Source organism: Camelus dromedarius, chromosome 7 (genome assembly GCF_036321535.1).
Source record: "Camelus dromedarius isolate mCamDro1 chromosome 7, mCamDro1.pat, whole genome shotgun sequence".
Lineage (NCBI taxonomy): Eukaryota > Metazoa > Chordata > Mammalia > Artiodactyla > Camelidae > Camelus > Camelus dromedarius.
This window is the reverse complement of record NC_087442.1, coordinates 39,751,724-39,768,327: the sequence shown is the minus strand read 5'-3', so window position 1 is coordinate 39,768,327 and position 16,604 is coordinate 39,751,724. Positions and strand designations below refer to the sequence as shown.

Here is a 16,604-nt window from a genome sequence, read left to right as displayed (position 1 = left end):
TATCTGAGACAGAACATGGACAACAATGAAAAACATCAAAATAAAGAAAAAACCAGGTTTTTCATTTTTCAAATCTCAGGAGAGAGGTTAACTCATTGTTTTTATTTGGTAATCAGAAGAACACACAAGTACTTTTTCAATACTAGATGCTGGGAAAAATTATACATTGAAAGACTGTCAGCCTCGTCTGTGCAACAAAGATTTACAATAAACATGTAATTTACTGAGAGCATTTAGGCATATTCTGTTTTACACGAATCCCTATGATTTATTTTTGCATTTAAAGATGTGATGTTATGGCATTTGAATAGTTTCCTTTAGTACAAACCAGCATCATAGGGAACAAAGCACTCTTCTTGAGAATGGATGGTCATTCTCTTGCCCTATGATACACAAATGCAAATTGCAACCTGAATTTTATCTGCTAGAAACACATTTCACATCATGGAAGTACATTCTGTCACTGTCGCAAAGTACAGACAAGCCCGTTTTTGCCATCTTCCCTTTTGGAAGAGCATTCTCAGAACATATCCAGAAATCCCTTCCTTATTCCTCCAAAGAACTATTTATTCGGCATGATTTGGTTGAGGTTTGGGGTTTGGGTTCTGCTTGCTTCTTTCTTTTGAGTCCTGTTAAACATTCTTGATTTTAATCCAGACATCTCCCAAAATCCAGCTGAACAGCAGCAAATCTAAGGCTGAGGAAATGAGCTGAGTTATCCATTCATACATGGCCAATGCCCTAATGTTAAGGAGAGGGTCTACAGACCCATGGTGAGAGTGTAGCATCCCAAGGAGAAAAACCCTGGGCAAAAACTGGGCCCCACACTGACGGACAGTAATAAGAGCATTATTTTAGGCTCAAAGTGAGTCACCTCGCTTTGGGTAATTGATCCCCCATGAGGATTTCCTTTTTCCTGCTTCCTTTCTCCAGTCTATTCTCTCCTCCCCATCTCCCCATACCCCATCCCTGGCCCGCAACGTGTCCTCATGTGGATTACACTGGAACAAGGTAATTTTGTTTTTTCCATTATTTTGTGTTTCCATGTGCTAAAACGATACGGCAAGCAGAATGGCTTGCCTGGACAGAGGCAAAAGAACGAATCTGCAAAAGGTAGAAAAATGAGAGAAGAAAATAAGGGAAAGGTGAAATAAAAAGTATGAAAAAGAAGGGACCTCTTAAATTAGGTGGGGGGCAGATTCTGGCTGTACAGTGGGCACCAGAGCTGATAAAAACCTAACCGAGCTCTACAAATGAAAATAGCAAATATTTTTTAAAAATTTTTACAGCATATAAAATTGTATAAAAATATCATCAAAGCAAGAAAAAAGGAAAATGTATACTCTACAGTTCTATCTCTAGAATCAGTTACAGGACAATACTTATGGCTGCAGATTTTTACTATAAATCTATGTAAATTGGTGTGTGACTATATTCTGTGCCATTACACACACCCCCACTCAGGGACAAGGACCCTAGTACACACACACCTACCCCAAGATAGATCAGGACAAAGAAGCAAAACCATACAAGAATATGCCTCCAGGGCAATCAATTTAAAAGCCATTCCAAAGCCATTGGGTTTTAATGGGCTGTATTTTAAATGAGTTCTCGACATCTTCCCCTGACAGAGAAATGCTTTTATCAGTTCAGAAGCCAGCGTCCGTAAGATACACAGGTGAGGTTCAGGAAGCATGGCTGAGCCCGAACAAAGAGGACAGCCTCCAAGATGACACTAACTGGCCTCCTACAGCCAGCACTTAACCCCAGAGATGGCGAGATCTTCCCAACGGAGACTAAGTACGTGTGCCCTGAGTGAGGTGAAGGGCCCACACACCATCCCCTGCCTCTCCTGGTTCAGCAGATGGCAATCTAGGCTGGGTTCAAGTTCATTTAGTGAAACAAGCCATTGCCAGTGTCAATTCCCTTCTGCTCAGGAACAGAGGCCAGATTAAATGTGAATTCATTTCAAATGTGTCTGCTAATATTTTAAAGAAAAAATGGGTAAAGTGGCAGGGAATTTATTAAAATAATGAGGAATGTTTAAATTGACTTTCATGAATCTTTCAGTCTAGGTCTCTGACTGAATCCTTCTTGTTTAATGTAAAAACAAAGTTTTTGTTTTTGTTTTTGTTTTTGTCTTTATGGAACAATTCTTGTTTATTGCAGATTTCCTGGAGGAGCATCCAGTCTTTTGTAAATGTCCAATAAGAACAGCCAGAGGACTACTCTCCATTTTTCCTAACCTCCCTGCACCCAAATTCACAGGGATGAACCCTGTCTAACGTCCTAGATGGCTCTGTTACCATTCTAATCCTACCATCACCTCTGTGCCCACCAGTGACTTGGATGAGAGGAAACCTTAACAGCTGAAATCTGGTCTTGGCAGCTAATGTATCTCTTAGTTCTCAGAGGAATATTTTATAGAATCATTGTTCTGTTCATTACAATTTTTTCATTAAATTCATTTACTAATAATGAGGCCTTTAATCATGGATCACTGCTGATGAATTACAAATATTAGTTTCCATTTATTCACACAGGAAATCCAATACAATATCATTACTGCAATGTTATTTCTGAACATTGCTGTGGTTGCGTCCTATGCTGACCGTAATCCTGGCAGAGTAAAACTGGGCGATGATTCCCAAAGCTGCACATACACAACTTACTACTTGCTCCAAGAAAGCCCATTTTGGATTTTAACTGTTACAATTTGGGTTATAAATAAACCCACTGGTAATGGTGTATAGATTGGTGTCATCATCCCTTTTGGAAAAGCATTTTCAGATAAATCTTGTTTTGGGTTGTTTTTGTTTTTAGCTTTTGGGTTTTTTTTTTTTTTCATTTGTTTGTTTTTCTTAAACCCAAAGATCATAGAGTTTTTGTTTTTTCCATAAACTTGGCTCTGATAACTTTCCCCACACTACTTGCAATTTCCCATCCTTGATAATAAGCTGTTTGTGTCGTTAGTGTATGTCTGCATTTACTTAGAACATAAGCCTTTAGCGATACGCTTGACAAACAGAAGATGTTGCACTCACAGGTGGATAGTGGAATTCAGCTGGACAATTCTGCATGTGTGTCCTGAATGATGACTGTGTGCCAGGCACTGTAGGGGGGCCAGTGCTGCAACTCCTGTTGGGGTTTGTGGGAATTTTGGAATTGGAATGTAGTCCCTAAAACCCACTTTATTTGGGACATAATACTACATACATAGCTTTTAATCTCAGAATCTTCTCCATCTCATTTTGAGAAAAAAAATTGTGTCTTTTTCTTTTGTTTTCCTTCTTACTCTATGGGGAATATTATGAAGTAATTTCTATCATGTTAAGTCTCTGCTAAAGGTTAAGGATAGAAGAAAGTATGTTATATACTCTATCTGTCTACCTATCTATCTGTCTGTCTGCCTATCTATCTATCTATCTAAAAATGATCTATGACAGAAGTGGATACTAAAAGACCAGTATCTTGCCCTTAAAACACTGATTATAAAATTGGTTTCCATCATTTTATCTGCCCTCTATCTTACATCCTGTGATAATATTGCTCTTTCCTTTTTATTTTTCACACTTACTAGAGGCATAATTTCAGGTGGAAAATATAGTATAATGTCTTTAATTCTGCATGTGAAATGAACAGTTGCACTAGATTGTTCTTTGGCCCTCAGATGTCTACATATCATTTTATTGTTTAAGTATATCTTGTCCTTTATGCGATCTTGTCATATGTCTTCAATAGTTTTTAAAAGCTCCAGGAATAAAATGGACATTGGAAGAAAATCCATTTGCATTTAATGAGTTAGAAATATCTCTTTCCTGCTGCCATAAGCAACTAGGGCTCATACCCCAGGAAAGGTTGGCGTGAATAAAAGAAGGAAGAAAGACCTGCCTAAGGATGTGTCTTGATGGCTCTGAAATGCACCATATCAGCGTAACTTGGCTCTAGAGCTCTTTGGTGATATGGGGACCCAAACTCAAGGGCTAACTCCATTTGTCACTTTCCACCCAGGGACACATGGACCTCGTGGTTTGTCAGTGGTGGGCATGTCCCCAGTACTTTCCCCACACACCAGTTAATTCTTAACTCAAGTGTGTAAGCCTCTGCTTTCTATGTGACAGTGGAACACAGAGTAAGATGCCATAGTCTGTGCAATGGAAGGGCGTGTGTCCCACATCACTGCTCAACTTGGAGGAAGCTGATTCAAGAGGACAGAAAGACCACTGCGAGTGAGCTGTGCTCTGGAAATATCGCTCTTCCAGTCAACGCTGTCTCACGTCTCATCAGCTCCAGTATCAGTTTATAGCACAACAAAACATTTCTTTTTAATTTAAAAAAAATACATAGTTTTGCTTTTTTACTCAATGTCCCTTCAAAACACTTTTTAAGGATTTAAAAATAAGAGTTACATGGAGCTACTGTTTTACCATGCTGAGAGTTCTGAGCAGAGTGTTATCTTGGAAAAAATTATCTTCCCATTTTTTTCCAGCTGAATTAATGACTTAAAGCAAATGAAAAACATTTCCATCTTTACAGGTGCTAGAAAAAATGGCTATATTCCTATTTCTTTTTCAAATATTGTGTAGTCTTGCTTGTGATAAAAGGGAAGCTGCCGGTTTTCTGTTTTGACTGGCTGCAGAGCTCCACATAGAAAAAATACAGAACTGAAATGAGATAAAAGGTTCAGGTTCTACGGTCAAGAAGTGACATGCATTGGTCACTCTTATATAAAACATATATAAAACCAAACCACCTCAAAGAGCGTAGTTTGCAAACTGATGTCCCGTGCATTGAATGCGGGTCACAGGTATGTTTTCTTTGGCCAGCACAGTGTTTGTAAGTTTCTGAATTAGTTGCCAATGTTTAAAATTTTGGAGAAGGTTTACATACAATCCTTGATATCCAGGACCCTCATTTCTACATAGCACTAACCCCACAGTTACCTAGCAACTATCTCTGTTGGGCAGCATGCATTCTCTCCACTTCCTCACAGTCCCCACTGCTCCTTATTGCCTCACTGATACCAAGGCCCCTTATGAACCACCATTTATCACAATCATTTGGAGGTTATGGCTTGCTTTGCTCAGGTACTTGAACTGCTAGGCTCCTGTTTTGAATTTGTGATCACATGATTTACTGTGGTCATTGTTAGGAAACCCAAGAGGAGCAACAGAATGTCAGCCTGACCTAAGAACGCTGTTTGAATATCAGTATATGACTGTGCATTCTATACAACAGAGCTCGCCAGATCTTTCTCTTGGGGAATTAGTTTAATGAGACAAAAGGCCTTACAGGCTACGTACATAGTCTCCTTTCTGTCTGAAGAAATACTAACATTTTGCCTTAGTAATAGGAGGAATTTTTAAATGTTTATTTCTGTGATTTTTCTTTAATGTGGAAATGAAGTCTGCAACAAGGAATACACTTAAGCCTATTGTCTCTCTTCCTATCACCAGTCCTACTCCATCACCAAGTATATTCATGTTATTTACGTATTCATGTGATTTCCTTAGGCAGGACTCAAAGGTTCCTTTGTGAACTACAACCACATTTTAACAATCAGTTTCATCCAGATATCACCATTTAGACCCACAAAATTACATGACTTGCACTCCACTGGATCCCACTTTTGACTTGGTTTCAAGAGGCTATATGTTTATTCTCTTTCCTTGCTACATCTACTATTCTCATTTTTGATTTATGCTATTAATCATCTCCTATCTGGTATTTCTAAAGACTCGCTAAAATGAAAAAATTATTGGATATATCTCCCTGATACTAATTCCCTTAGCATTTTCCTGAATAGAAAGGAGAATGATTAAGTCAAACCACAGATATTCAAAAGAAGAGGACCAGCCAGTGGTAAAAAATTCAGTAACCACCTATAGATGCTTCCCAGTGAAAACACTGGGTTTCTCTCCTGAACAACGTAGTCATGAGCTGAAACATTCAGGTTTATATTAACAAATGCACAGGAAAATTAAGCATCAAATAAAGATTCCTATAGGAAATTCTCCCTTTTTATAAATCAAAAAGAATTCCATATTATATAAATGGGGAAAAAAAGCATAAGAACAAATTTTTAAGTCTGAAAGGAAACTGGAGAAAAAGAATGTTCCTGACTCCAGCAAGGAACATCCAGAGACTGAAATCATCATCTCAGCTGTGATGAAGGCCAGCTTGGCTGTATCCACCATCAGCAACCAGTGCAAAAATAACAACATTTAAAGTAACAGCATTGACAGTAATACAATGGCCGTTCCTGTGTGTGTGGCTTTTTCAGGCCTCAGCATATCCAGGATGTCCATTCCCATCAGACAGGTGCCTTGAAAGCCAGGGCATTAGCAAAAGATTTTGAGGAAGTCCCTTCATGTTTGGTCTCTGTTTGTGCAAAAATTTGAAGCTGTTTTGTCTGCTTGGGGTGGGGGTGGGGGTTCTCCCCCCGCAGAGTTCTAAGACCTCAAACCAGCTCCCAGAAAGTCATCTCCTGGGAGGAGAGGTCATGAGAGAAGGCCAAGTGTGGGGGCTTGTGTTTGAAAGTTGGACACCTTCCCCAGATATGAGTCTTTGTGGAAGAAGGAGAAGAGAATGAAGAAGCTCAGCTAAAATGATGCAAGACACTGGCAGCCTCTCTTATTGTCTATGAGGTGTGTGTTACTCTTCTGAATCTGAAAAAAAGAAAAAGAAAAAGAAAAGTGTCAATGCTGCCTTTCCCCCCTTCTCCACCCTCCAGGTCTGAGAAGAAAATCTGAGGGACCAAAAAACTGGGGAATCGGGGAATCCATGAAACATTTCAATGCTAATCATTGCCGTCTCCTTTGCAACACGGTCATTCTACTTATAAAGGGGAAACCTCAGTGGAGAATTTTAAACATTGTTTACACTGGAAGCCTTAATAGTTGCCTTAAACTAGACCATCAAACATTCGGTTCACGCAATATGGATATTAAGGCACCTTATTTTGCAATCAGATGACGGTGACTGACAGATCTGGTCAATATGCCTCAGGGGTCAGTGGGATTGGAAGAAGTCAGATTCATCTAAGCCCAATCATTTCCATACCAAAGCCATGCTCCTCTATCAGAATTCATAGTTCTCTGCAAGAAGATGTTCCACTCCAGACTGTAGACTCCTTGAAGGTGAGGGAACTATTTATCTTTCTAACTCTTCTTGCAAGTAGTGCAACACCTCACACATAGCATATGCTTCACAAATGTGTCCCCAGAAGATTTAAAGCGAGATGCGTCCCAGCTGAGATCGTTGTGCAAACGGATAAATCACCTGAAATCTCTACTGAGCCTAGTATGAGGTGGTGGCAGAAGATACAGACTGAACAGGACTAATTAATGGAAAGAAACAAGATTGGGTTTTTTTCACCTAGCCTATTTCTACAGCGTGTAACCTTAATGGACTTGGACAGGACTATAAAAAAGCAAACAAGCAAGAATTAATATGGTATTGCTTCCCGTAAGTGTTATGTGCTCTGCAAGTCATCATGCCTCAGAGTGAGGGAGGGTTCCCTCCTGTGTAGAGTCCCAGAGGGATGGGAGACTTTAAGAAGGACAACCTGTCATCCACAGAAAGGTGGGGAGTCATTAGAGTACAAGGAAAGTTTTCCATTCAACTTTAAAGACTAAGATACTCTCCTAAATAAGACTTGGTTGAAATTAGGCACAAACCAGTTGGGAGATAGGAGAACCCTTTCTGATCTATTGAATTACTCTCAGTTCTCCATCTTCCAGGGGCTATTGATCCAGGCCTCCTGCGGTTCCTCTTTCTTCATTCTGGTCTTGTGTGTGTTTACGCTCTATTAGTACCTTCATCCATTTGGGAAAAGTAACAGAAAAAAAGAAAAATTTCTGCCAAATCACTTTACTCTAATACTAGCACGATCAGTGAGGGAAGTTTCCAGTGCCTCACTGGAACTTGGCAGTGAGGGAAAGAGGAGGGAAAAAAATAAGGTAAAATCAAAGATTAGAAATTTTCCACTGTTTCTGATCATCTTTGTGTAGTTTAGGCCACAAGGGAATTCATTTCAAGACAGGACTCCTTAGTGCTCTGGTCTTGTTTTTATCAGTTTGGGGTCATGTAATGAGACTCTTTTTAGATGGTCGTCATAGTATTAACGACCTTAAGAGATGTCCCCAGGCCCTCAAATGTAAAATTCAATTTTGTCATGATAATATAAGGTTAGGTTTAATTTTTTGATAAATGACAGATTGGTTGAAAGGAAACTAGGGACAGAGAGCTGGAGTCGGCTGACAAGGATCACTGTTACACCCAGCAAGACCCAATGAGCCAACAAAGAAAGTGAAGCTCATCCTGTGTCATACAGCCGGGGTCAGCAGGGGCCGCTGTGCAGACTGCTGCGTCCCAGAGATGGGAGAGGTCCATCTAGGGTGGTAATGGAACCCAAAGGCCCCTGAGAGGAGATCTCCCTCCCTTGCTAGTCACTGCTTATGAGTGAGATGGTGGAGTGGCTGGCTACGGGTCTCCATTGTCCCCTCCTCGGCCTTCTGGTCAAGGGATGGAGGAAAGGAGTTGGTCAAGGAGTGGAGAAAAAGGATAAGTAAAGGCAACTTGTATGTTTAAACTGAACCTGTGCTCATTGTCATTAAATACAACCAACGGTAAAAGAACAAGAGGCAAATACTCTGCAGCTGGGTCTGTGACCGAGTGACCGTCCTCAGCCTTCCCACCCACATACTCTCTAATAACATCTGCTTACGAATCCTTTAGGACATCTAAGGTGCTGAGTGCTGTAGGTATCTGCAGAAAATGCTTCACCCCAGACTGTAAACTCTTTGAGGGCAGGGAAAATATCTTATTTATCTTTACAACTTTTCTTGCATGTTGTGCAATCAATGCCTGACACACAGCATATGTTCAACAAATGATTATTTTTTAATTGAAAGGAAATGAATTGAATAAGCACAGGGTGGCTAGGACAGATAAAGGTGTAATGATGAGTAAGAAGTCTCTCTCCACTCTTTTTTCTAATCCTGACTTTCCTAGTGAGAAATAAAAAGAAAACCCTAAGTATACTGATTTTATTCAATAGCAAAGTATGATATGTCAAAAATTTACACTCCATATGGAGAAATAACCCCCTGTGCATGGCTTTTTGTGGGATTAAGCTCCTAGAGAGAGAGCACCTGCTCTCCAGGCAGCTTTGACATGGTTTGTAAATCTCCTCACTCCACACGTCCTTTCCTGAACTTCAAATGTCCTAGACTTGCTTTGCTGTGTTTTGGTTTCGTGTATTTGTTTTCAATGTAAACTAAAATTGCATAAGCAATTTAAAACTAAAATCAGGAAAGATGACAAAGTACATGAAAATGAGGATCCGAAAATAATTTATGAGAAGTCACTCTGTATGGAACTGATTTACACGACTATTTTTGTTAGAGCTGCTTTGAATTCCATGGAAGGTAAATCTATATTGGCTTTCTGGAGCCCACAAAAAGTAATTAAACTCACCTACCTTTTTAAGAGTGACTGATGAACTGAAATGGAAACTATTTTAACCCAACTTGGGATAACTCAAGAAAATATCGAAGTAAGTGCTACCTTCTTACCCACCCCTTGACCGAAGACTTCCTACATTCCTAGAGGGGCAGGAATGGGGGTTCTGAAGCTTAAAGTGTATGGTGTATGAATTCACAAAATACGCTTACTCTAAGGGAATTAAGAGCAAAGAATGTTTCAGAAATTGCATTTAGAGAAATAGGAGATGGGGATTTACAACAATGTGTAAATGTGTTCCTCCCTTCCCATGCTACTCCTGCAGGTAAAAGGAGATGCTACAGAAAACCATTTGGTCTAAAGATAATTGTTTTAAGAAGAGGCTTAAAGTTCAAGTTAGCATGATTTGACTCTGAAAATGAGTTTAGCCATTATAATGTTTATTCCTAGATCACAAGCTGAACATCTATGAGGTAGGCCTCATAAGCATCTGGCGATGGGCATTAAAAACATCTGTAAACACATTTCTTTTCCATTTTTCCTGGGCTTGATTTTTTTACAGCCTGATTCAACTATCACCCAAGCTCAAAAGTAAGCTGACTTGGCTGAGCACACAGCCGGGATTCAAACCAGATTTTCAAGTCCCAGAAACCCTTCCAGAGCTGCCCCTCTATGGAGTCAACTGTCCACTGGAACAACAAAGTGATACTGTAAGCAACAGAAAGGATTGTAAAGGCTAGATAGGAAAAAAAAAAAAAAAACCCCTAGGGAAGAATAAGCATGGTAAAACCAAACCGAAATTTAAATGTCTGGTAGGATTCTGTGGGTCCTGGTTTGGTTGTGTTTCTTAGTAATGAGGAAATACTAAAAACAAACAAATAAACATTATTTTAGGGATAGTGGTTGGGATTTATCCAGGCATTGTTTTCACTGTTCTAGGTCATAAGTGCAAGACAACAATTTTAAATGGTTACCATCAAATATCCAAAAGCATGTATGCATGTTTCCTCCTTGCCCCAAATGACAGAGGATATGATTATACTAGGATTATTCTAAATTAATTTTACTGCATATAATACCAATGCTATAGCCCTGCTAAGATGGACAGATGGACAAATGGATGGATGGATGGATGGATGGATAATACATGGATAGAACAGATAAGATAGATGATAGAGAAAATTTATGGGAACATAACTTCCTGAAACCCTGCTCATCCTATCATCTCCTGAAATTTACCCATTTGATCCAAATATACAGAATAAAAACAGTACAAAGGATAGTAGTTCTTTGGTAAAACCCTTGTGATCTTTCTTTGTCTTTTCTTTTGATCCTTGGCATCTGTGTTATCACTGGGAATAATGATAGTGTTAAGCTTTTATTCTTTAACTTTGCTGTATTCTCTCTTCCCTAATATAGCATGGTCTTTCTTTCCAGACTTAAAATATGTGAATAACTGTCTCTGTTCTTCTGCCCCACACTGCCCAAGGTATTGTACTGCCATTCCGCTCTGTGTTAAGAACCTAGTACGTTAACACCGAAGGAAACAAAACACTGAATTCTCCAAGTTCCCCAGGACCTGACCCACTCTTAAGAGGTAAATAAAAGTCAGGCCACAGCCCCTCATACCACTCCTTCAGTTCAGGTGAGGGTAGAGTTGTCTCCACAGTAGAGTTTTGTTTCTGATCAGTCTTTGAATCTGCTGTTTTTGAAGCCAACAAGAAGCCAGAGACCACAGAGCCTATGGAAGGCCTTCAGAAAAAGTCAAGTGAGGCTGGGATATTTTAGATCTGAAACATTCTGACTGCTCTTCACGGTTTTCTCCCTTTTACTAGTTCAGGAAAAACAATAAAAGATTCAAAATGAATGAAAGGAAAAAACCAAACATTTTTTCTCATGTTTTCACTGTGGCTCCAGGGCATAGAATAAAAATAGCATATATTGTAGAGGGCTAATACTTATGAAATACAGATATCATCACTTGGAGAGCCGGCTGCCCTTTGGTGGAGAATGCTAAGAATAAACACAAAGAGGGAGCTTCGATACTTGTTTGATACTGCATTTTTAACAGCTCTCTAGCTTGTGGGTGTCCAGAAAAGAAATGGCGTTAACAATAGAGGCATCGCTAGCTCCTGGTTTTGGTACATATTTCAGCAGCAGCTGTTATTTCAAAGAATTTTTTTATAACATTAATAGAGTTTCTTTTGACAAATGTATTGTTATGTGTGTTTCTCCAATCACTTGCAAAGAATCTAACAAAATACAATTTTTCTAGGGAGAAAACAGATAAATATTTATTTCATGAATACTAAGAAGTTATTTTGAATCCTGAACATCAGTATGAAGGGGGGAAAAAAAAGAAAAATCACATTTCCCCAGTAGTTCCAAAATTGTAATCCTCTGTCAAATTGGGTTCCTTTAAAAATACATGGGTACATTAAGAGTGTAACGAAATGTCTAGAAGATAAAGTGAAACAATGAAAGCTTATATACCAATAATTGCAAGGGAATAGTTGCTTAAAAAGATTAATTTTCTCATTAACAAAGAGTACATAATATACTTTTATGTGACATTTCTACTATGTAGTTATTTGGTAAGAGACTGGGATCTAAACGGCTATGTGAAAAGCATGAGTTGACTTTAGAAGTTTTCTCTGGTATAATACAATGCAGTTATTTTAAACCCACTAATCTTACATTGTTATATATATATTACATACACACACATACATATACATACATATATATATATACACACACATTCATATCCACACACACAATACACACGTACACACTATACATATACATGTATACACACACACAATTTCAGTTGCTGTTTGGATACTGCAAATGTGGATTTCAACAACCCAAATCCTATAGGAGGACAACAGTATGTGTATCACCTTGTTCCTTTATAATCCACCATGAGGATATCTATTATATACCCTTCTTGAAAAGCACAAGGATATTCACCAAACCTAAAACTATATACATAAAAAAAAAAAGCACTGGCTTGAAATGAATGCTTGTAACCAAAAGAGCTAACTGTTCTGAGTCACTGTGACTCATCGATGCTAGAACTATGTGGATGTCACGGGTTTTGTACTTCCATGCTCTCAAGAGTATGTCTGTAGTAAGAGGCATAAGGAGATTTTTGAGTTCACCTCATTTGACCACTTTCAACCCACACATCATGGATTGGTTAACAGTTTCTCCCCAAATCCATCCAAAAAACCAATTAGGCTGGGTTTCAGCATCGTTGCATTCACAACAACTCTTATTGTTGGCTCAACCTACAGCATGGCTTCCACAATTAATTAGAAATGGAATGAAGTATATCAACCAAACATTTTAAGCAACAGAACCTTTTAGAATCTAATGAGGGGAACCTATCTAGATGCATAAGAATAACAGGCATCTAAACATAAGATTGCAATTCTCTCGTCCACTTATCAACTTTTTGTTGTTTTCCTGACAGGGACATTGCAATGGAGGGTTTAGACACTTAGGTTATCATGCTACTTGAGAAAATAAGGTATAAAATGTTTTGAAAAATAAGTAATTCAAGCGTTTTCTTGCTAAACCACAGCATTTACTTACTTTTGCTGTTCCATGTGTTAATACATATAAATATGTTAAGTAACTGGGTCACAGGAGTTTTCATAGACAAATGGCTAAGGGAAATGGGATATTAATCAGAACATGTGTTGTTATGATGACTTATTTTAATTGGGATCCAGGGCACTCCAGATGTTTAGTCCCTGTACACTCATGGAAAAAAATCCAAAAGGATGCTAGATTCTCATGCTGAAGTCAATTCCTTCATTAAAAAACAGGGTTACTTTTGTCAATACATAGAAGGCTACAGTGAGATATCTTCCCAGAACTAAGAAATAATGTTATGCTCTGAGAGGAAAAAAAAAAAAAAGCTAGGATTAACTATTTGTAGAAACTACCTCAAGCAGCAATGTTGACATAATGCTTGAGGCAGTGGCATAATGAACAGTGAAATGTGTTGTAAACCATTCATTGCTAAAAACACTTAAGGACTGTACCTTTACTGGTTTAGTTTTTAAAATAAAGTAGAAAGGATCAGGGTTATTGTTACAGTAGCACTGTCTTGAGTGGGAGAGAAAAGGACAGGGTACCTGCTAGTGTTCCCAGAACCGTTCAGCATCTTTGGCCTATTTGACCCACCTCAGTTCATGCTCTGGGCATACTTTTCGGGGTATGTAGAGCTTATGATAATATGTTAGGCTAATATGTTAGGCAAAGAAAATGAGAAAATAAAAATATGAGGACGTCTGCCTTAAAAACAAAGAATCCTTGCCAAGATTAAAGTCCAGACATGCAATCAAGGATGACTGAAAATGAACAAGAATGAGAACCTACTTCAAGATATCAACATATCTGGTACAGAATGTATGATCCAAAACAGAGGTCCACGGAAGAGTGCCTCTTGCACTGTCGGGATCTCAGGTACACAAGATGGTCCCTATTCACTCATCTTGGCAGGTCCATCCCAATGCTGGAGACGGATGTTTGGGTATATTCTACCTTAAAGTCACAATTCATCGACTAACTCCCTCCCCCTACACTCTCAGCTTACCAAGCAACTTTCTGGATATGATTTGAAAAGTAGGTTTTCCTTCAGGAGAAAGAAACCACTGCCTGGCCAGTAGATGTGAGCATTCCAGTGTGCATGAAGGATATAGTCCATAGTAAACTGGCAATCAAAACCACACATTTGTTACAAGTATCCATTTTAGTGTCAACCAGTCTTCTACAGCATAATCCACCCTTCATATACTGTCAATGTGGAACTCCTTTGTCTGACAATGCGTGGAGCCCTTCTTGCTAATCAGCTGGCTTCTCTTCATAGTTTCAAATACATTGTATGCTCCCAGATGCAGGCATTGCTGGTTTCCCAACAAGACAGTCCGTACACACAAAACAAAATAAAGAGCCACAAAGTAGATTTCACTTCAAAGCACCTATGTCAATAATTCTCCAGATTTTATACTCTCTTCTGTTACTAAACTGTCTTATGTGTAGTTTATGAAACATAAATTGGGTAGAAGTTTGAACTAAGATGGCCACGAAGACCACTGTCTTCTAAGACTTGTGAATCCATCAGAATTCTGACTAAAATCACACCAACAGTTTCTCAGAAACAAATCAACCTTTCAAAAGTTGGGGAAAATGTTGAACGAATACAAAATGTTCTGTAAAGTCCTCACATCTCGGGCGTATGGGGTTGATTCCAATACGAGTGTGCTGAAGATGAGTAAATATATTCAAGTGTTCCTATGGCTCTGCCTGGACCAGTGCACAGCCAGCATCGGCTACAAGTGATAACAAGCAGCCCTGCTGGACGAAATAGCCTAGGTGAGAACAATGAGGTGATCAAAGGAGGCAGCAACTACGAGCCAAGGTTTCGATGGATCTGAAATAGGGCAATTCATTATTCTGGTGTCTGAAGACAGCCTAACGCCAGTGTCTCTGGTAGTATAGGGGGACATCTTTGGAAGAAAGAATGAGGTGAGTATGATTCTCTGAGATGAGAATATTGGGATTTAGGTGTCTATGTAGATTCAAAAACTGATGATGGCCTCAAAAATACATGTCCCCCGAATAAAGGTAAATGTGCCAGTGTGTTTGTTGCTCCTCAGATTCTGGACACAAACCTAAGTCTATGCAAACTAGCAAGAATACTGGCTCCACTGCCTTGTCCATTTTTCCTGAACTGAGGTCCTAAAGGGAACATGAACAACTTGAAAAATATTCAGAAAGAGTGGCTGAAGGAGATACCACTTCCTCATTGAGGAAATAGCTGACAAACTGTGTCCTGACAGGAAAAGTAGAGAGCTAAGAAATTATTAGGTGAATATAATATGCAAGTGCAGAATCATCTCCCCAGCTATAAGCTTTGTTTTATTTTCTCTTGTTATGGATTTTAATTTGGCTTTTCATTTTCCCTAATGGTGTCAATGATCTTTTAATGTGCTTTTGCTTTCTGTGTATCTTTCTTGGTGAAATGTTGGTTTAAATCTTTTGCATGCTTTTGATTGAGCTGTTTGTTTTCTTATTATTGAATATTGAGATTTCTTTATATATTATAGTTACAAGTCCTTTAACAGATACATGGTTTGCAAAATTTCTCCCTCAGTGTGTGGATTGTCTTTTCATTCTCCTAAAGATGCTTTTGAACTTGCAGAAGTTTTTAATTTTGATAAAGTATAGCTATACGTCTGTTACTCTATGGTTTGTACTTTAGACATTATATCTAACAAATCTTTGCCTAACTCAAGATGAGAGTTTTTCCAGTTTTCTTAACTACAAGTTTTATAGTTTTACATTTTAAATTTACATGCAATCTATTTTAAGTTACTGTTTGTATATAACATGAGGTATACAGAGACATTCCTCATTTTGCAGGTAGATATCCAGTTGTTCCATCACCACTTATTGATGACTATCCTTTCTCCATGCTCTTTGTCAAAAATAAGATGTCCACATACATGTGAATCTATTTCTGGACTCTCTATTCTATTCCATTGACCCATATGTCTATCTTGATGCCAGTACTATAGTGCCTTGATTATTATAGCTTTGTAAGTCTTGAAATCAGAACTCTTTAATCCTCCAACTTTTTCCTTCTTTTCCCAAGTTGCTTTGTCTATTCTGAGTGCTTTGCATTTCCATGAAAATTTTAAAATCAATTGTCAATTTCTACTAAAAAACCCTGCTAGGATTTTAAGTGGGATTGCACAGAATCTATAGATCAACTTAGAAAGAACTTAAATTTCAACGATCTCTGGAAAATTCTCAAATATTTGGAAACTAAATAATACACTTCTAAATAACCCTTAGATCAATGTAGAAACAAAAATAAAAATTAGAAAATATTTTGAACTGAATGTGAATAGAACTGCAGCATATCAAAGTTTGTGGCATGTTACTAAATGAGTGCTTGGAAATACACAGCACTAAATGCCTATATTTGAAAAGAAAAAAAATCTCAAATCAATAACATTAATTTCACCTGTAGAAACTAGAAAAATAAGGCAAACCAAACCCAAAAGCAAGCAGAAGAAAGTAAACAATAAAGATCAGATCAGAAATTAATGACACGGAAA

At 38.4% G+C, this 16,604-nt stretch overlaps 1 protein-coding gene across 7 annotated transcripts in view; it reads right to left on the bottom strand.

The window, feature by feature from the left end:
• PDE1C (phosphodiesterase 1C) overlaps positions 1 to 16,604 on the bottom strand; it is a 508,368-nt gene that overhangs the window by 24,185 nt on the left and 467,579 nt on the right. The window contains exon 19 of one of the 7 annotated variants that reach the window (XM_064487470.1): positions 18 to 6,668. The exons of 5 other annotated variants lie outside the window; for them this stretch is intronic. In XM_064487470.1, coding sequence (XP_064343540.1) covers positions 6,655 to 6,668 — 14 coding nt within the window. In that variant the 3' untranslated portion in view covers positions 18 to 6,654. Of the gene's footprint in view, positions 1 to 17; positions 6,669 to 16,604 lie in introns of those variants that run through there. One more of the 7 variants, XM_064487469.1, reaches the window with a different exon arrangement.